This window comes from Chaetodon trifascialis, chromosome 10 (assembly GCF_039877785.1).
Source record: "Chaetodon trifascialis isolate fChaTrf1 chromosome 10, fChaTrf1.hap1, whole genome shotgun sequence".
NCBI lineage: Eukaryota > Metazoa > Chordata > Actinopteri > Chaetodontiformes > Chaetodontidae > Chaetodon > Chaetodon trifascialis.
Window position 1 is genome coordinate 15,313,046 of NC_092065.1, and position 20,193 is coordinate 15,333,238.

Below are 20,193 nucleotides of genomic sequence, written 5' to 3' on the forward strand. Positions count from 1 at the left end.
AATCTCTGTCTTGTTGAAAACAAAAAAGAAAAAAAACAAGGCTTATAATTTATTTATTTACATACATACAAAATCCAAATAACTCACAAACATGTCTGTTTTGCTTTCTTTTTACAGTTTGATTCTTAACACGAACAGACAGAAGGCAGTACATTTCTTCTACCAATGCAAAAGAAAAGTAACAAACACCATGAACTTGACAGAAGCCCCTTAATCAGCTCTGTGTTCCTCAATAAGGAGTCGAGAAAAAGAGATGACAAGACATTAAGGCAAGGGCAGGGACACACAGGCCAAAGTGAGGGAAATGAAACACTTTGAAATAAAAAAGAGCTTTCTTCTTTTTCTGAACCCAGAGGTGAAAGGTGAGGGGTCAAAAGGGAGGGGGAGAAATTCATCTCCACTCTGAGAGGTTCAACAGACAGGAAGTACAAAAACAAGCATCAAACTAACATCCTCCCTGAGCCAGGAGGAGTGTGTTCAGTAAAATTCAGCCATCCGAATCTTTCCTGTAAAATCAACCGTGCACAGGAAGTTTGTGAGAAAACCTCCAGATGTAACATTTTCCTTTTATAACAGCACAGGGGCCATGACGGCTGCAGGCTTATTTCTTTCCATCAGGTGTAGTCTGTCTTTGACATCAACCAACAAAAACTATTGACATAATGGGCAAGAAGACAACACTGGAATCTCAGGATAATACATTTACATCACCGTACGGTGAAAATATATAAAAAGATGACGATTAGAAATAAATGCAAGAAAAGTACTCTCCCATCACACAGTCACGGTTTGAAAACATTTGTAATTCACACATTATTTTGACACAAAAGTTGTTTTTTCTTTGACACTTCTTTCCTCAGTTCTCTGCTGAGGACACTAACTTGACGGTCATTTTGTTCAGAGCAGCTCGCTCTTCAAGATTCTGTGCAAACATTCAATGCATATCCATACAGTAAACATTTTTATATATGTATTATATTTATATATATATATCTCTATAGAACATGACTTTCCGCAAGTTATGGCAGTACTGTCACACACACACATTTTGTCCTGCAGACAAAATTAGACACAAAAGACAACTGCACTGCTTTGAACTTTTTCTGATTTTTTTTTTAAAGAATGCACAACACCTTCCACTTAATTACCTTTATTCAGTCACTGTACGTGTTTAATATCACGTTATTTACAAACTGATCTAAAAAGTCAAAATCTGCTGAAAAGTGACTTTCATCTCCTGTAAATGTAGATGCACTTAGTAATTAAAAACCTCAGCCCTGAAGAGTTCAAAAAATACAATAAAGGAGGCATCACTTGCATTTGTAAGTGATCTGAAAAAATACAAGAAAGAAAGGGGCATCGCTCGTATTCTTCAGTGATTCAGTCGACAAACTAAAGATCAGCTGGGCTTTAAGTAACATCTATAGAAACTTTGGATGAGACTGAATGATCAGTGGATCAGATCAAAAGTTCTTACATCATGCCTTAGCACCAATATCACAGAGAAATGAATATCCCTGCATTAGGTCCAGTACTGATCTCTGTGCATGCTCCAAGGCCACGAGAACGTTCTCAAAAGAAACATTGCATACCTCATAATCAAGTGGACGTTGTGTGCAAAACCATCTAAAACTCAATATGTCACCAAGAATAAAAGCTTTTTTTTTTTTTTCGTTTCCTCTCTCCCTCACACTCATGTTTGAGAACTTAGTGTAACTAAAAGCTGACCTCTGATCCGTGTCAAAGGTCAGGCCTTGATCCCCCTCTGGTGCCGATGTCCCAGCTACAGACGACACAGTAAAACGTACCTACAACTTAATCCTGGCTACGACGACACATCCACAGCTCCAAGCTGGAGAGGAAACGTTTGGAGAACATGCTGCTTTTTTTTTTTTTTTGGTTAAAAAGTGGCGTTTCCTAAGTGTCCGGATGATAGGCCACCAATAGCTGTATTTCTAACTAGTGACTGGGTTCCAACCTACTAGTTAGGGGACTAAAATAGAAAACAAGCATCTACATGGCTCCATGATTTACCCACTGAACTCCGCTCCTCTGCTCCCCTCTAGATGTAGCAGCTCCCCAGTTCTCCAAGACAAAAAGTGCTTTTCTGCCCCATGCACTGAATATATCGTTGTCTCTTAACTTGAGAGATTTGTGAGAGGAATCTAAGCGGCAAAAGACTGAGATAGAAGTAAGTGAGGTAACTGTGCTTGATCTAGCACTTCCTGCTGTGAATGAAGACGTCTAGGGAGAGGAAGGTTGGCAGTATACTCCAAGACTTTGTGCGGAAGTTTGCTTCTATCATCTGATATCCTTTCTCTCCCAACGCACCTGTCCCTGACTTACAGGCGTGCAGTGATGTTTTTTTTTTTCTAAATGTACTACAAGCCAATCTGGTGAGTTCACAAATTTCTCTTTCCATCTGCCAGAACTGTCACTACGTGTGCAGACCTCAGTTTGAGTCATCCGGTCTCTAATCAAAGTGCCATATATGACAGCACTTCCACAGACGTTGTGAACGTCCCTGACATGACAGTGACACATGAGACAGGAAAGCGCTTTGGAGTCGTGAAGGTTTGTTCCGGGGTGGACGAGGGGAGCAGGGAAGAGAAGCTCAGTGGGGTGAGATAATGCCCCAGCTTTCATCCTTCCAGGAGCCTCGTTGAGCGGAGGTAGGGGGCTCAGCTACAGGTTACGTGAAGACCAGGCGGCAGCTGTCTGAGGTCAGAGTTGTCAGCATGACTCCTCCAGGGCATTGACAACCTGCTCCAGGATGTCAGGGCAGTAGTCTGCGATCTGCTGGAGAACAGAGTTGGCGTACTCCTGCAGCTCTCCGCTCTCCTTCTCACACACCTCCAGCTCCCGCTCCAACTGGAGGAACAACACGTGAGATGGTTTTAACAGAGTTTCAATCCAACAACAATGAAAAGACATATTTAGGCTTCCTGAATATGGCATGGAGCAAAATCACAAAACCCAACCTCGAGAATCAGTCACTGGACAAAAGCAACCAGTAAAACCACAGGGATTTAATGTGAACTTAGCAGTAGAGAGGACATTTTATCTCAACTTACATTCAGTCTCTCATAAAGGCACTATGCCTGATACATGCAAATTAAAACAGAGAATTGGAGGCTGCTATGACTCCCATTTTGGCTTTTAACACAAAGATACAACAACTGATCTAATCTAATTGATTACAGCAGGAATAAGTAAAAATGAGTAAAACCTCATTGAAATTAAGTTTGTAATTATGTTAAATTTGCCCCAAATTTATCTGCTTTCAAATCAAAATTTCAAAAACTTTTCACTGATCGATACATTTTCCCAATTGTACTTCTATTTCCTTAATTTCCCAGACTTCCTTGATGTGGAGCTTAAAGCTAATTTCAGCACTCCAGTCATATTTTCTGTCCCTGTCCCCTGGAATTGATTTCATTTTTTCTTCATCATGTTTTAAATGTTGTTCTAATATTTCATTGTCAGTGTTTGAAAGGTGCTGTACAAATAAATTGCCTCGGCTAAAACAGGCCTATCAGGTTCATTTCAGTCATCATAATTAATTACAGAGCAAACCAAATGCTTATTTTTCATCACAGAGTTAAACTGGTTGATTATTCATGTGAATACAAATCTAGACATGAATAACTTCCTCCATTACCTGTTCGGCACTCATCTTCTGGAGCTCCTCCTCCCAGTCTTCGGGGTCGCTGTGGTGGTAGTGAGAGGGCGGCGTGAGCTGGCTGAGGATGCTGGGGTCCCGGTCATGGCAGAGGTCTGTCAGGTGGGCGATGTAGAGCTTGAGCTTACTGCGGTTCTGGGACAGGGCTAGAAGAGGGGGTATCATCTGCAGGGTGGGAGGAAGGGGAAGAGAATGTGGAAAAAAAGGAGAAACAGCTTTAAGGAATGCATACAAATGAAGGTAAAGGGGGAAAAAGCTTACACAATACAAGTTTAATGAATGCTTGTTTCAATGGTTGAACATCATGAAAGACCCAAGCATGAAAAAAGTTTTTTTTTTCATGAGAGAAAAACAAAACATCAACATCCATGTCCATGCTTACGAACCCATCACCATCTCACATTAGCACCAACCTTCTCAGGTGCATTATTAGAGTATCTATAGATAATTATTTTAACCCAACAAAGCCACTTACAAAGCGATTTACTCAACCACTAATTACACTGAGGTTAAAAATGTTTCCCAATACAGCACCTGTCTGTGTGGGTCAAAATGTGAGGAGCTCAGCATTGGTGTCAGAGCAGTGGCATGCAAAGCTAAGATGCTTTAGGCTGAGACGATAAGACCTCTTAGCCTGTGCATGCAAACACACACAAACACACACACACACACACACGCCACTCATCACTTTCCTATGAGCCACTAAAAGGCAGTAAATGAACCATGGGATGAGTGGTAAGATCAAGAAAGACCAAGCAGTGATGACAATGACCATCAACATGAAGAAGAGAGGAACGACATAGGGCAAAGAAAGAAAAGCACAACGAAAGAAGGATGAGTAAACATGCCACAGAGCCACGATGAAGAGAGGTTTGGCTTTTCATACGAGCTCACCCTTCTGAACAAAATGGCTGAGAGAGAGAGGGGGAGGGCAAAAGGTTGGCTACGCCCAGATACCCTCCTCGTCATCCTGTTAGCCACAAGGTAAGCCAGTCGCAGCATTAGGAAGGAACACATGGTTAGTGTGTATGCAGACAATAAAAAGGTAAAAAGACAGTTCCCTTCAGGCAGCGGGCATCAGCTCAACCTGCTTTACAACAGACATTACCTTGTTAACCAGTCAACTGCAGCAATGTTAGAGAAGCTGTTCAGAGTGAAATGGAAATATGACAAACTGGTGTGCGGGTTAAGCTACCTGATCTGGAGAAGGTTTGTGATTTGTCTGGTCAGGAGCAGTCTTCAGATGGTCATCCTCATAGTTGTCTGCCATCAGTTTCATCCTGTTCTGAGTCTGTATGATGGAAAAAAAGAGAAGAGCAGAAGCGTGATATAATTTTAAAAAAAAGTTAAGCTTAGATAACATGAGGTTTTGGGGATGTGGCTACATTCTGGAATCAAGTCCTGCAGCACGAAAAACAGTCAGACAACAGGCCTTTTTCCCAGCAAACACTTAGGTACTGACTCACAGGATGATGAGCACAGGTGTTTCTATTTGTGTCCCAGTATATCATGACAGTGTGACAGGGAGCCAGCATGCACAACACCAGGATCAGCGCACTCCCCACCTGCTGTTTGAGCTGTTGCACCAGTCTGTCCTTCTCCCGCTTCAGCAGAGCCACTTCATCCTGGGTCTTCTTCTTTTTAGAGGAGGACAACTCCAGCAGGGCGATGTTTGCGTCCTTCTCGCTGATAGCAGCCAACAGCGCCTCCTGCCTGTGAGGTGGGCATGAAACAACATGGCATTTAACTACAGAAGTAAATAGCTCAATTATCATTTATTATTCATTGTGCAAAATCATCCTGCCAGCTTGGGGAAGGCCAGAATTGGATGACATTTTACAAGAAGAGGGTAGCAATCAATTCTCCACAGTCTACTCCGCCATACTGTGTGTGTGTGTGTGTGTGCGTGTGTGTCTTACTTCATCTCCAGCACCTCCTCCAGGTGTTTCCTGCGCTCAGCTCGCAAGGTTGAGAGGTGTGCTTCTTTCTCACACAGAGACTGCTGGGTGGAGGCCAGCTTGGCCCTCATGGACTCCAGCTCCTGCTTCACCTTCTCCATGGCCCCCAGCAGCTCCTCCATCTGGGAACACACACACACACACACACACACACACACACACACACACACACACACACACACACACACACACACACACACACACACACACACACACACACACACACACACACACACACACACACACACACACACACACACACACACACACACAAAACAACAATTCAGTAAGGCAGATCACCTAAATCCATCAGTGAAAGCGCATGGTTTTGTAGAAAAAAGGGTTTTCTTAATTTGCCAGTATTTACTGCTCTAATAGGAAGCAGGGGCAGCAGAATTCATGGGGGCTTTTGGGAAGGACTAGGAGTCAAGTATTACACAGATACCATTAAAACTAAAGCACTAAATTTCATTTACCTGTTATTTATTTAAAGGGGCACAAAAGCCCCATTGTTTTGTATCAATATATGCTTTAATTACAATCGACCGAATGAAAGAGTGAATAATTCATCCCCAAATGATCAATTTTATTGGCTACTTGGTATCGTATGAGCCAAACAATTAAATCAGTATTGCTATGTTTCATAAACCAACAGCAGGTAAACAAAATAACAAGAAAATTACACGGGCTGGAAACAGCAATGCCTTACAATATAATGCAATCCAACAACATCAAAAATGATCAAAGTACACAAATGCCTCTTCTGCGCAGTTGTTGAACGGGATTGCATGAATCGTAGAGGCGCTGCTGTTGTTGTGTCCACCCCTGTAAGTGTTGTTGCTCACTGATGGAGGTCACACGTACTGGGCTCATACCTTAGACCACTTAAAGTGGGCGAGGTTGGACTCATGCATTGGTTTGAGTGAGTGCTTCTGAGAGGCGGTGTGTAGCAGAGAGAAAACAAGAGAAAACCATAAGATGAAAGAACTGAGAAAGAGACGGAGGCCAGAGGAGAGGAGGGAGGTGAAGAAAGAATGAGACACACCACAACGGCAGCAAAAAGGTGAGGGAGAAAGAATCTCAGTATATGAAGGTGTTTCTTTCATCTATACACAGATATGTTTAGATGTGCTGTAGGTGTTATCCTGTGGCTTCATTAATACTGCTTGGTCATATTTGTGTGTGTTTAAGGAAGCTTGTGTACCTGTTTCTCCTGGAGTGACCTGGCCGCCTCCTCCTGTGCCAGTACCATCTCTCGCTCAGCGGTGATCTGAACGCTCTCCCTCAGGGCCTCTTCCAGCTCCTCTATGCGCTCCGCCTTCTGCCGCAGAGTGTCCTTCAGAGCAGGAGAAAAAACACGTCCAATTATGGTTAGACACTGTACGAGGACGTCAGTGCCAGCAAATTAATGTTGAAGTGAACTGTACACATGCCGCACCTTCACCTGCTGGGAGTTCTCAGACAGGTTGTCCTCCCTCTTTCTGGCCTCCTCCATGAGTCGAGCATTCCTACTCTTCTCCACCTGCTCCTTGTGCTTCAGAGATGCCACCTTCTTCGACTGGTCCTTCATCTGCCTACAATGGACACCACAGCATACATGGGACAAGTTATGTATACATTAGACTATGATCCCACTTGTCTTGTAATTAGGCGTGCACAATATCTATCTGGCCAATAAACTATATGCCAATAATGGGAAATAAATATTATGTAGTATTCCGATAATGAAATTGTAGCATCTAGACTCTGATAAAGTAGGTGGGGGTGTGTAACTTCAAAGTTTGCTTGCTGTCTGCCAATAAACACAAAGGAGAAGACAAGACAAGTGCAGCATGCTGTTTTCACGCTCATGACATCACAGCTTTGGTTTGGCTTGGTCAGCGCTATGGAATATTAAGTCGTCTATCTTTTTCACTACATCTTAGCCTTTCTTACCCTCAGGTGTGCATAAACTACAGGGCGTGAACTTCTTTTTAAAACGCAAATGTGAAAGCTTCAGTCATCTTTTCAGTATTGGCCATGAGAAGCAGGTAATTATCAGTTATCTGTCTCAGCTGGAAAAAACCCATATCATGCCAAAAGATGGTACACTGGGGAAAAGTGCAAATAATTTACATTTAATAACAGATATGTACCAAGTCTCTATGAATGAACATGTTTACAGCCTGGTGAAAAAACGTTTTTGGTCTCTGTAGTGAGAGCTGAGTGGGCCTTATGAGCACGGTCACTTTGAGGAACAGCTAACTGCTAGGTTTCAGCAACCAGGCTTCATTCAGCACACCACAGCTCCACCCAGACTACATGCCTTTGCCCATTTTTGGATTAGTCAGGAGTTAGGCGGAGTAAGACACTGGCAAGATGGTGACGACCAGAGCCACTGTCACTGAGCTTCACAATGGCTCTTCTGGAACCCACGGGTGACTTCATGGACACTATTTCCATGTTTCATACAGTCTATGATGTGCAGCAAATAAATAATAAATTAAGTACAACAAGTACATTTCACTACATCACTCTAGTTTCACACATAAAGCCACATCAATGATCATCAATGTAGAATGTTTATAAGTCACTTGTATTTGTAGCCAACTGATCATTGCACACTAGGTAAATAAAGTGTCAGGCAGCAAATTAAAAGGCATTTTTGTATCAAGTACGGACATAAATATATGTGATCCCCTTTTAAAAACACACTGACATGACAATTATGACCAAAGTCTTCCAGACTTGCTTTTGGCAAGATTTTAGAGAGACTTGGAAAGAGTCAATCTCAGATTTGACTCAGGGTAAAAGGCAGGACAATAAGAAGGCGAAAGAGGAAAAGTGAGCATTAACAGAAGTAAGAGAAAACACAAAGACTAAAGTATGTCAGGACAAGGCAGTTGCTTGGGGGCACCGCATACAACGGAGAGGTAAGAGGCCGAGAGAAACAAGGGAGAGAAATGTGAGAAAAGGACACAGATAATAAGGATGTCAGGGAAGAGAGAAAAAGAGCAAAAACTAACCTTGAGGCCAAACTGGTGGTGTGAGAGATTTCCAATGTAAAGACAAGAAAGCGGTAAAGAGAAAAACAGACTCAGACCAGGGAGAGGAGTCAATATGAAGAAAAAGAGAAAGAGCTCTAGGATTATGTGGCATCTTTGGCTCTGGGAGGTCACACGGTTCACCATATACACATACAAGACAAACATTGCTGAAATATTCCATGAAAGATTGCTTGCCTTTGCCAACTCCTGCGGCCTTATCTACAAGCTTTTTAACAGGCCTGCTAATAACATTCACCATATCAGCTTTCAAAGCAAAGCCGCTAAGGTGCCACATGGCAGGTGGCAAAATTACCAAAAGTCCACCATTTAATGTGGTGGAGGGCAATGCTCTCCACAACAGGTCACTGAAGGAAAATTCAGTGCACACTTGTCCAATATAGCAGAGGGACAAAAACAGACAGCAGGGAGCACACTGTAGCACAAAATCTGTACAATTTGAACATTAAAGACACTTCTTATTCCAATCAGAAACTGACATTCATAAACTACTGTGTAAAGACAAGGCCTAGGCTTCAAAACATGATGCAGCAGCATGTATGTTTCCACCCACCTCTCCAGCTCATTGATCTTTTTGTCCTTGTCATTTTTCTCATTCTCCATTTCCCGAAGGATCTCCAGCAGGCGGTCCACCTCAGCCTGGGCCTTCCCAGAGTCCTCTTTGTGGCGAGCCACTTCCTGCTCAAGGTTCTTAATGCGCTCGGCCAGCTCTGTGTTGGCCTGAGCCTCCAGGGCTGCATTTTGAGCCTGACAAAACAGGTAGGCATTAGATAAGAGAAAAATCCTAAGTGGCAGACTGTGTCATAACCATTATAAACATTTAGTATCACGTTGATGCTGAGCCAGCACAGGAGTGGCCTGATTTCACTATTCAAAGAGCTCACTCTCTTAAGCTGGTTCTCCACTTTGAGGCACTCCTCCTTCTTCTGCTCCAAGGCGATCTCGAGACTCTTGAGTTTGGAGTCCTTCTTCAACCCCGAGGAGGCCAGGGATGATGCATGCTCCTTCAGGTCCAACAGAGACGTCTGCACATACACACAAAACCACATGCACTGAAGTAAAGATGAACCAGTTCCAGCTTATCGAGCTAACAGAGCATGGGAGTTAGGAGGCTGACAACACATTAGATCTAATACGGGCATTTGTGACTCATCGAAAAAGAGACTAATGGAATCAGTGAGGTTTCATTTTATTAATAGAATCAAAGTAAACAAGAGTTTGCCTGTCTATGTGTGAGTTCGTGTTCACGCATCCGTTTCTCACCTCTCTGTCTGACAGGTCTCCCTGAAGTAAACTCAGTCTCTCCTTCAACTCCTTCAGCTCCTTCTTGTTACAGTCAAGCTCCTCTGTCTTCTCCCGATCATCTCTGTCTCGCTGCTCCTTTAGACGCTCAATGATGCGCTCCTAAGAGGAAGTGCAGACAACGATCACACGTGCTGCCTTCACAAATGTAGCCAACCAACAGACATACGTCCCTACAAATGAACATGCAGACATAAACTCACCTTTTCTGCAAGAGACTCCTCCAGTGTGGTGAGAGCAGTGTCAGTGTTGGAAGTATCAGCCTGCAAAGACTTCACTCTCTCCTTGAGGCTGCTCATCTGCTTCTCCTTGTCCCTCAGTTGTTCCTGCAAGTTTTCAATCTGCAGAGCAAACACAGTCAAAATAAACATCAATCACAGGACATGCGCTGCAGCATGACGGATGCATCTTCATGGTCATGTCAGACACAACAAGATCTTTGCCCAAATCACCTTCTTTTGTAGCACATTAACTTTGCGCTCCTTAACCTCCAGCATGTCCTTGAGGTCGTGGATCTCCCCGTTGAGTGTGCCCTTCTCTTCTGACATTTCTTGTATCTGCTTGCTCTTCTTGTTAAGAGTGGCCTCCTTCTCTTCCAAGCGCAGGCGCAAGGCGTCCACCTGGCCAGGAAAAGGTAGACAGCAATCAGTCATCATAACTGTGTCATGCTCAAACATTTTAAATAAATAAAATAAACTTCCTTAACATACAGTGACTTCTGTCCTTTAGTTTGAGTACCATCAGTCTCTCCCCTCACTGTACAACATATGTACCCTTAAAGTGCTCTTGCTTTAAACCTATGGCAAAGTCCTCTGAGTGTATGGATATGTATCTGCTGTACCTCTGTCTGTAAGATGGCAGCTCGCTGCTCCTTGGCAGTGAGGGACTCCTTGAGGACTTCAATGTGCTGCTTGCTGTCTGAGAACTGGTTGGTGAGCGTCTCCAGCTTGGTCTGCAAACCAAGAAGCTCAGTGTCCTTCCTGGAGAGGTCCTGTTTCACCTGCTCCATCTGAAAAATATGAGGCCAAGAGGGAGTGAGGGAGGGACGGACATGAAACTGAGCAAACTGAAGCCTGTGTCCTCCTGAATGTGTGATTCAGGAGTCCAGTCAAGCTCAACTACATTTCATGCCATCTGAGACCTTGTTCTTCATGAACTTGGTGTGGCTGCGGTAGACCTCCATCTGCTTCATCTCCTCCTGACGCTCCTCGCAGCTCAGGAGTCCGTTGGATTTCAGCATTAGCAGCTCCTCCTCCATGTCTCTCAGGCTCCGCTCCATTGAATTGATTTTTGCATCCTGCGGTCGATTAAAAGGAGTTCACGCGGGCAGCATGGCACATGTGTCCAAAAACACTACAAACATATTCAAACACACATCTCTACTCAAACCCTCACCTTCATATCGATGACAGTCTGTAGAGCCTTGGTTTTGGTGGACTCCGGGGTTCCCTCATATCGGCGGTGCAGCTCCTGCTGGATCCGATGAAGAACATATTGCACGTATGTATAAAATATAGACTAATGAAATGTGATGTTATATCTCTCGTGGTCAGAGCGGAGAATACCTCTCTTAATGCAGTAATCTCTCTGTCTCTCTGGTCCAGTAAACTCTCAAGGTGATGCCTGTGCATCTCTGCATCAGCCAGCCTCCTGGTCCGCTCCTGGTCTTCCTCTGATGCCTTGGCAGACGGCCCTGAGACAGAATGCACAACAACTTGGTTACCATGATAGCAGAAAGACTTTATGTAGTTTAAAGTCTTTGTAACAGTCAACCTGAGCATTATAAAACGCATTGTTAAGCAGAGGAGCTAAGACTGCTTTACGCTTCAGATAAAAAAACTCATCTGTTCAGCAGGGAAGGACATCTAAAAGCATGGCTTCACGACTCCACAGCCAACATGAAACACAAACAAATAACAAAAATCTAACCTTTTATTTTACTCGTTAAAAGCAGTTCAGCAAATTTGATATCTGTTGTATTTGGTGGCAGACCAAAATATTAGTGCTGTCAATCGATTAAAGTACTTAATCGCGATTAATCGCATAAATGTCATAGTTAATTAAAAATGTGCGATTAATTTGCGATTAATCGCACATTTTTATTTATTCTAAATGTCCCATTGATTATCATTTTAATACTGTTATCAACATGGAAAAGTGGATAGGCTTGCTTTGTGCAAATGTTTTTCATTGAAAACAATGTGTAGTGTTATATTTCACACTAACATTCTCGTTTTGAGCAGTCATTCACATTTGAATAAATCAAATCTCACACAATTTAACGCTGAAATATTTTTCAATTTAACACAAAAAAATAAATGCTTGGTTACAAAAAAGCCCCTTCAACAACCCTTTCCAAGGGATCAAAACAGGGTGATACAAGATAAAGTTACAAAGTGCACATCATTGCAAACTAGGATTCAGCCTATAGTGCAGTTAAACCATGGCTTAAACTTTCCTTTCTTAAGTTTCCTCTGAACATACAAGCAGTCAGACTATGATGCTCTTCTGTTTATTCACCAGAGGCTTATCAACGCAGCCTCTTATTTCTCTCCAGACAGAATGAACATTACTTGGCTATGGCTGCAGTAAGCTTGTTTTTAGTTGCAGTATCCATATGCCTCTGTCCAAACTTTGGTCTTGTCAGTCGACCCATCTGGCACCTTTTTGAAACTAAACTTTCTATTCAGAATCCTGTTCGCATCCATTTCAACATCCGCCTACACTTTCACAGCTAGCGAGCAGTGAGACCAAAACGCGTGGGGCGTGTCTATTGTTTTGTTTCCGGTTTACAATCAGATCCTGTAGTTTCTGTAACGTTACTAGCAGTGGCCACAGCTTATAAAAAACTACAAGTTCACTAGGTCACAAAGAACGTTAATCGCGTGATAAAAAAAATGACGCCATTAAAATCGTTAACGCCTTGATAACGTGATATTTTTGACAGCACTACAAAATATGTTGTTGTTGTTTTTTTTTTTTTCTGAGACACCAATGCAAAGGTCAATGCATGAAGCCCTCAGGTGTTCTCAGCTTCAGAAGCATACTTGGGTTTAAAGCTTGTATTGCTTATGTGGAGCTGAGGAAGATCCATCATCATTAATACTATTTTGTAAAAGAATCTGAATCTACTGGCCAGTAGAAGAACTGCTCTGTGGCACAGTCCTCCATTGGATTCAACATTCAGCCACAGGGTTTCCTACTACACCGATACGTTTAAGGATCAATTAGCTATAAACACTACTCTCCCAAAGGCTCAAACCTTTGCTCTGCAGCATCTCCAGAAGTTTCTTGATGGACTCGTCTCTGGCTCCCAGGGTTTGCTTCTGTGTGTCAATCCTCAGCTCCATCTCCTCCAGGGTCTTTCTAAGGAGGAAGAGCTCTTTGGCCTGCCTCTCATGCTCGGCCTGTAGCCGCCGGTAGTTCTCCTCCGTAGGTTCAGACGTTAGGGCCAGGTCCCGGCCTTGGCTGGCAGGGTCTTGCTGGAGCAGCTGGTTCAGGTCCCTCTGGATCCTCAGCTCGTCCTGAAGAGCCTGAACGGTCATCTGGAGGTGCTAGACTCAAATAAACGCCACATGTTCATTTGTTAACATTCATCTGTTCTTATGTCTATTTGCTGGTCTTCACTGTGAAATGATGCATTCAGGGTTATATGAGGTGAAGGAAACTTATTGATGATTTGAATAATACGGGGGAGGCTCCCACCCCATTTTATGCGAATGGATGCTGGTAGAACATTGTGTTACAGCCAGTTCAAAATCAGCCTCTAATCATGATTGAAAACGTAGTGATGCCCTGACAGATGCACCACCAACAGCCGGGCCTTGTGGACAGAGTTACATTTCATGCGCAGAGAAATACAAGTGGTGAAACACAATCAGCCTAGTATAGTATTGCATTGTTAGTGGCATCTGACGCCAGGGACACTTGGCAGAGTTGCTGTTAGACAGTAAAACAAGGCTGTGTTACACTCTGGTCTGAACCAGCTGAGCGTTTTTCAGCCGATAGAACAAAGGGAGAAGTCAGTGTCTGCCTTCATTCCTCTCTGTTCTCCTCCTCCTCCAGCCCCCTCCCCTTTCCTTCCTTTGTCATTCTCTCCTTCGCCCTCCACCAGCACACACTATTCTCCTCCTCACACACACTATTCATCCACCTTGCCTGCTCGCACCCTATCTCTTCCCTCCGATCCTCTCACCTCTCTTCTCACTAACCCTCCCTTTCCATCACCCTCTCCACCCCATGACTAAGGCTGACTCACTGCTGTGACTGCACGGTCCACCCCCCAACATACACACAGCCAGATGCTCGCACAGACAGGCACAGAAACACACGCACACACACCTTCTCCCTTCCTCAGCCCTCGAGGAGAGATAACAGTCAGGTGTTTGAGAGAGCACAAATAGGAGATGTGATCCAAACACTAATAAGTCACAACTCGGGACATCACAGTGCACAGAGAGCCAAGCCTCTGCTACACATCATCCATAGCACTGGACAAACTGTAAACACGTCAAAATGTTAAAGATGCTCATATCTGCTCTACTAACTTTAGTACTACTGTATATCACTTGATGAAACATCACTAGCTTTTCTAATTTGTGATATTTTATCCATGCGTCACTTCTTATGATAGCAGTCATTTATCGCAGAATGATGGGCATAAATAGCCTGCACAGTAAGTAAGGATTTTGGAAAATCTCTGGCCATCGCGTATATCAGCATGGACACTCATCAAAATGATACACGTAAACATACAATTGCAGATGTATTTACTGTCAGTTGGACCTACATTCAATGAGGACATGCAATTTAACTAAAGCCGTAATTAGCCAAATGCCTTTGACTGTGAGTGAGTGTGTATGTGTCCATGCTTTCTGTTGTATGTGTGCCAGCGTGGGAGGTGGAGGCTGACATATGAAAGCAGACATCTTTAAATTACAGCACCCACTGATTAGCCCTGCACTAGTCAAGCATTACTGGGAATTAGTCCACAGTGTGATTTGTGACTCAGCAGGAGTGAAAACAGTAAATTATACAGTTCTGCCCATCCATTAAGAATCACAGTGAAACAAAGACGATTGCTCTTCATTAATTAAACTTAATTTGCACAATTGCCACAACATATTGTAGGTTTTTAAAATAGACCTTGCACCTATATTTACTTCAGGTTATTAAATATATGTTTGTCAAACATGTGTGCAAACAGTATGTATACATGCATAGAGGCAGACACAGATGGAACAAGAGACAGACCTCGAATTTAGCAAACCCAGCATCGCTGTACTTAAGCTCCAGAGGCATGGAGGGGAAAAACAAGTGAAAATTGACTTAGCAGTAATAACAGGAAATGGAAGGGATATGAAAATGCTGCGACTAAAATCAGAAATGATGCCATCTGGATGAATGGCAACACATATTCAACTCTATTAGGATATTCAATCCTAAATCCAGCGGACTGTTGTATACTTAATTTGACAGACAACGGAGGTGGAGGTGTAAGGACTCTTCACACCATGTTTAAAAAAAGTTGGAACGATGGAGGAACTTAATAAAATCTTGTAAATGTAAAAATAAAAAAGGAATCAAAGCAGTCTACATCAAACAACAGACATACAGTACATGTGGACACTGACTCTCATGTTCAATAGGTTTATTTTCTTCCATCTAAACCAAGTCTGCTCTCAGTATCTGGATCATTTCACCTCAATGCATCACATCACCTATGCCCATATGTTTTGAATAAACCTAAAGAGAACAATAAGTTCAATATTTCTGACAGACATGTAACCAAGACACTGAATCAAAGCGCTATTAAGAACAGCTCCTTTAATACTGCTGCCTGAGACACCATTCTTGATTTGAATTCTTTTTTCTGCTGTAGTTGGACTACTATACATACACACAAATTTACATTTTTGCTTTCTCCACATTTCTATCCTGTTCGCCACATCCAGCGTTTTTAAAAACATACAGAAATGCTAAACCCGCCATTAGTCTTACGGCCTCTTTCATCTATTAAGCATGAGCATATAGCTGCATATAAGAGGATTAACTAGATGTTCAAAAGCTGCCTCGAACCTATGCAGAGAGAGAGAGAAACATATCTGTACTAAAACTGACACTCTGGGTGAAATGCATTCATCCAGTCAAACACGTCTGACCCAGGTGGATCGATGGCTCTACTTGGATTGAGAAAAATCAGATGATGGGACCAGAAACAAGGATTTTGAGGCAACATCTATTCCACCTATTCAAATAAACACAGGGGAACACTCACCTGTGCTTCATCTTGAATCACACGGTATTGTTCCTTCCAGACAGTGATCTTAGACACCTCATCTTTTCTGAGAGCTCGCTCCTTTTTTAATTCTGGGCTCCAGAAGGTCTTGATAGAATTCATAGAGGAACTGAGCTTGCTCTCTTTAACCTCCACTTCTCGCCGCAGCATCTCATTCTCACGGAGAACCTGAGAAAGGAGGATAAAGGAGAGGAACATAAATATTGCACAGGTGGTCTGCCAAAGCTGGCAAGTCAAACTCTCAAAAATTCCATATCTTTCAGAGAGAAAATCTGCAAACTGGCAGAAAAAACAATGAGCGAAATACCTCTTTCAATTGGGCCTGCAGGTCCAGTATGGTGTTGTCTCTGGCCTGCCTCAGAGAATGGGGCACAGTGGAGGCCATGTGGTGGTCTCCAAAAGCTAGAGCATCACCTGCCATCATGCCAGCTGGCAGCACAGCATTGCCAGGCACTGAGGTGGAGATGTTGGGGGTGCTGGCAGCCACAACTCCACTGTTGTTCCCCCGTGACCCATATGTCACCCTCTGTCTCCCCATGGTCGTCACTGTCCCACCACTTTTGGGAAGGTGGTCGCCTGCCATGGCAACCTCATTGTCACTCAGGTACATTGGTCCTGAGGTGGCGTACGCAGCATTGAGGGACTGGATGTTCTCCATGGAAAGCGTCTTGCCTCCTGCTCCTCCTGGACCCCCTCCACTGCCTCCAGTGCTGTTGGTGCGACGGTGTCCCATCCGAGGAGAGCGGGGAAGGCGAGGGGAACGGCCAGATCCCTGATTACCAGTACCACCTCCATCTCTTCCTCCACTATGGTTGGCATCCCCTCTGCCAACAGAGCGGGCACTACCGTACATCTTCCACTAAATAGAACAATGGAGCTGACAGCAAAACTGAAGTATGACCTTTCTGTATCTGTACCTGATTTTGTGCTTGTGCCTTACACTAAGTGTGTGAATATGTGGTGGTGATCCCGCTTCAACTGGACACTGTGGGTACAATGTTCATGATAAAACAGAGGTCTGATGCTGAGACAATGCTGATAGACTTTCCTCTTCCAACAGGATCAATCCAGTCTTAGAAATTATGACACCAATCTGCAAAGAAAACACAGTTGTTCCCTGTAAAGTAGCATCGCAATAGCATTCATGAGGCATATGTTATCAATTAATCACGTAAAACTGACAAAGTTTTAGCAAAACCCAACTGAATCTGCATCATATGGGCTCCCCATATCAAACAAGCTAGTGGTTCCTAACTAAATGCAGTTTAGGGTCCAATGAACATCATTAAAGGGCTCTCTGTCCATCTCCAGCAAAGGGGAACTGGACATTTAATGTTTGGTCCAGTTTTCAACTTTCAGTGAGAATGAGTGGGGATGTCCACTCTGTGCTTAGGTTTCACTGATGCAGGACAGATTATGTAACTGTATAAAGCCATGTCCAAGCACAAAATTCTTTTCAGATAGGGTCCCTCAGAACAAATTCCTTGCTAATGGACCTATTATGTCTCTGGTTGAGGACACAGATGAGGAAGGGTCTGTTTTCAGGTTTATCCTTTACAAAAGGTGGAGATGACTGCTACAGCGTTAGACTTACAATCTTTCTGTCAGCCTCGTCGAACAATTTGAGTTTTGAGCTGAATTTCAACCACAGCCGTTGAACCGGGCAGTCTGCGTGGCCTTGCTAGCAGCTAACGTTGCGTTCACGTACCGGCTAACGGCAGAGACTGACATTTCTACATTTCACTTCGTATTATCGCTTAAATGTAGACGGCTGCTTGAGAAGTGTGTAAAGTTGCTTCGTAAATTTTGTCCGCTATATCTTTAGTCTCAATATCGCTTTTCCAATGTGCTGACGCTATGTGTTAAAACTAGCAAGGGAGGGAAAAGGGGATTGTCCATGGTGGGCATTGTACAAGGGAAAAAATCTCCCTGCTCGTAAAATTGAACACACAGAGAGACAGCAGAGTGCCAATCGCATAGCTGAATATCTGACGTGATAAGATCATTACATGTGGCGTCAAAATATGACACGTTAAGGCAGAATTAAAGCAGTTTGCATAATCCCAACGACACCGTACACAGGGTCTGCTTTGGAGACACCCACATCAAACCATATCCATTTTCCTCCAGTTCTAGCACTACTGAACGGCGTTTCGCTTTAAGCTACGGTTTTCCTCATTCACCGAGCTGCGGCTGTCCTAATATATATATAATAGCTAAAATATCAAATGCACATACGTTTAACGCTAGCTCGCCGTGACATATGGAGGCTAGTCCATCCAATTTATGTGGTCAAGCAGAACCTCTTTTTTCTCGCTAACACAATAGCCAATGGTGAAAACCTCTCCAAACAAACTACCTTTCTCGTTGTCTGGTGGAGCTCAAACCGGTGCCAAGATTGAATCCTCTGTCAACTGGAAATCGGCTGCCAAAACCGTCATTTTATGTTAATTACTCGGTAGATGACTATCTGATTTTCCCATCTTTTTGCCAGCAGTACCAGCGGCTCAGGAGAGCCAGGGCGCCTCAGTGACGTCAAGCCTCCTGAGCGCGCTCACGAGCCTTCCTCGCCACGCTTGAGTTTTAAACACGCGGTCACGAGCATGAGGTGGGGGGATGTAGATAGCAGCAGAAAGCAGACCTAAAAACATTTGGACAGGAAATGCACAGATTTGTATGTGATGGGATAAGCAATAGTTGTGATCACACTCTGGAATGTTTAAAGATTAAATTCAGTGAGCAGGCACGGACGAGAATGTTGGTGTGAGAATGGTGGTTAATCACAATCTAGAATACGTACGTCTGATATCAACAATGAAATAATAATTAGATGTTGTGATTATTCTGTGTTCAGCATTGAGCTTTTTGTTTTGGGAGAAATAATAGAAATTGGGGGGGGGGGGGGGGGGGGGGGGGGGGGGCGCATATGGCATGTTTAGTCCACAAATGCCAGCAGGGGGCGGTGCGTACTCGTAGGAAAATTGTGTCTCCGTAATGGTTGCTAGAGAAAATGGTCATGATTGTTTTATTTATTTAACAAAATTCCTGATATGAAATTGAGTCTTATGTGTCTATATAACTGTACGGCGAGGTAGTATCTTATCCATTCATTATAAAATGCCTTACTCCCCCCCCCCCCAGTCATTTATAGTCTGAAAGAAATTTGAACAAGAACAGCTCACCTGTGGTCTTACAAATAATTCATCCTGGTCTATGTTTTAATAATGACACCATATCATGTCATTTGTTACCAGGGTTCCAGCTAATAATGGCATGGTCAAAGTAACATTTTTGTCGGATACTTTATTAATTGAAATAAGTTGTCATTTTTCAATTTTCAGAGCAGACGTGTTAAATAGTAGCTATAAATGGATGATACGATCAAAACTGAGAAATAAATACAATAAAATAATAAAGCATAACGGCACATTAAAAATGTTTTGATTGGAGTGTTTTGAAATGAAATTCCAACATTTGATTGTATATTAATAATTGCCAAATATGTAAAGTATTGCAGAAAGAAGGGGATTTTTTTTTTTTTTTTTACGTTTTAGAAGGCATTTGTGAATTTAAAAAAATCTTATTGTAATCTTGTATTCAAATCATTATGGGGTGATAACAAGAGTGAGTGATACAAAATGTAACAGACATCAACATTACTGAAGCGTCAATCATTATCTTATCCAAAAAGGATTTTCCATTTTATTCCATTCCTTTATACTTATCTCGGGTATGTTTATCAAATAGTTTAAAATCAGTCAAAACTGAGTGGATTCACATGGCTTTTGATTATAACTACATATAAGTCCACTGTCATAAGAAAATCAGATAGAAAACTGATATAATGAAGATGCTTTAAACTGATATGTCTGTACTATGGTTATGAGGTCATTCTTCACTGGCGCAGGC

At 42.9% G+C, this 20,193-nt stretch overlaps 1 protein-coding gene across 5 annotated transcripts; it reads right to left on the reverse strand.

Annotated features, from left to right (window-relative positions):
* Window positions 1-958: 958 nt before the first annotated feature.
* Window positions 959-18,840, reverse strand: LOC139337296 (ELKS/Rab6-interacting/CAST family member 1-like). Of its 5 annotated transcripts, XR_011602532.1 has the most exons (22): window positions 18,644-18,834; window positions 16,592-17,377; window positions 16,264-16,452; window positions 13,249-13,540; window positions 11,552-11,679; window positions 11,382-11,456; window positions 11,128-11,283; window positions 10,828-10,995; window positions 10,439-10,606; window positions 10,190-10,327; window positions 9,948-10,088; window positions 9,569-9,709; window positions 9,238-9,431; window positions 8,646-8,657; window positions 7,079-7,214; window positions 6,845-6,976; window positions 5,602-5,762; window positions 5,248-5,395; window positions 4,878-4,973; window positions 4,577-4,652; window positions 3,662-3,847; window positions 1,673-2,871 (listed from the first exon to the last, which is right to left on the reverse strand). XR_011602532.1 is itself a non-coding variant. In XM_070971826.1 (21 exons), the coding sequence occupies exons 2-21, from the start codon at window positions 17,135-17,137 to the stop codon at window positions 2,734-2,736; spliced, it is 3,345 nt and encodes a 1,114-aa protein (XP_070827927.1). In that variant the 5' UTR covers window positions 17,138-17,377; window positions 18,644-18,834; the 3' UTR covers window positions 959-2,733. The 5 variants fall into 5 exon arrangements, 4 of the variants coding, with proteins under 4 accessions (XP_070827927.1, XP_070827926.1, XP_070827928.1 ...); XM_070971826.1 differs by lacking the exon at window positions 4,577-4,652 and having other exon boundaries at window positions 959-2,871; XM_070971825.1 differs by lacking the exon at window positions 4,577-4,652 and having other exon boundaries at window positions 959-2,871; window positions 11,382-11,459.
* Between the last annotated feature and the right edge of the window lie 1,353 nt (window positions 18,841-20,193).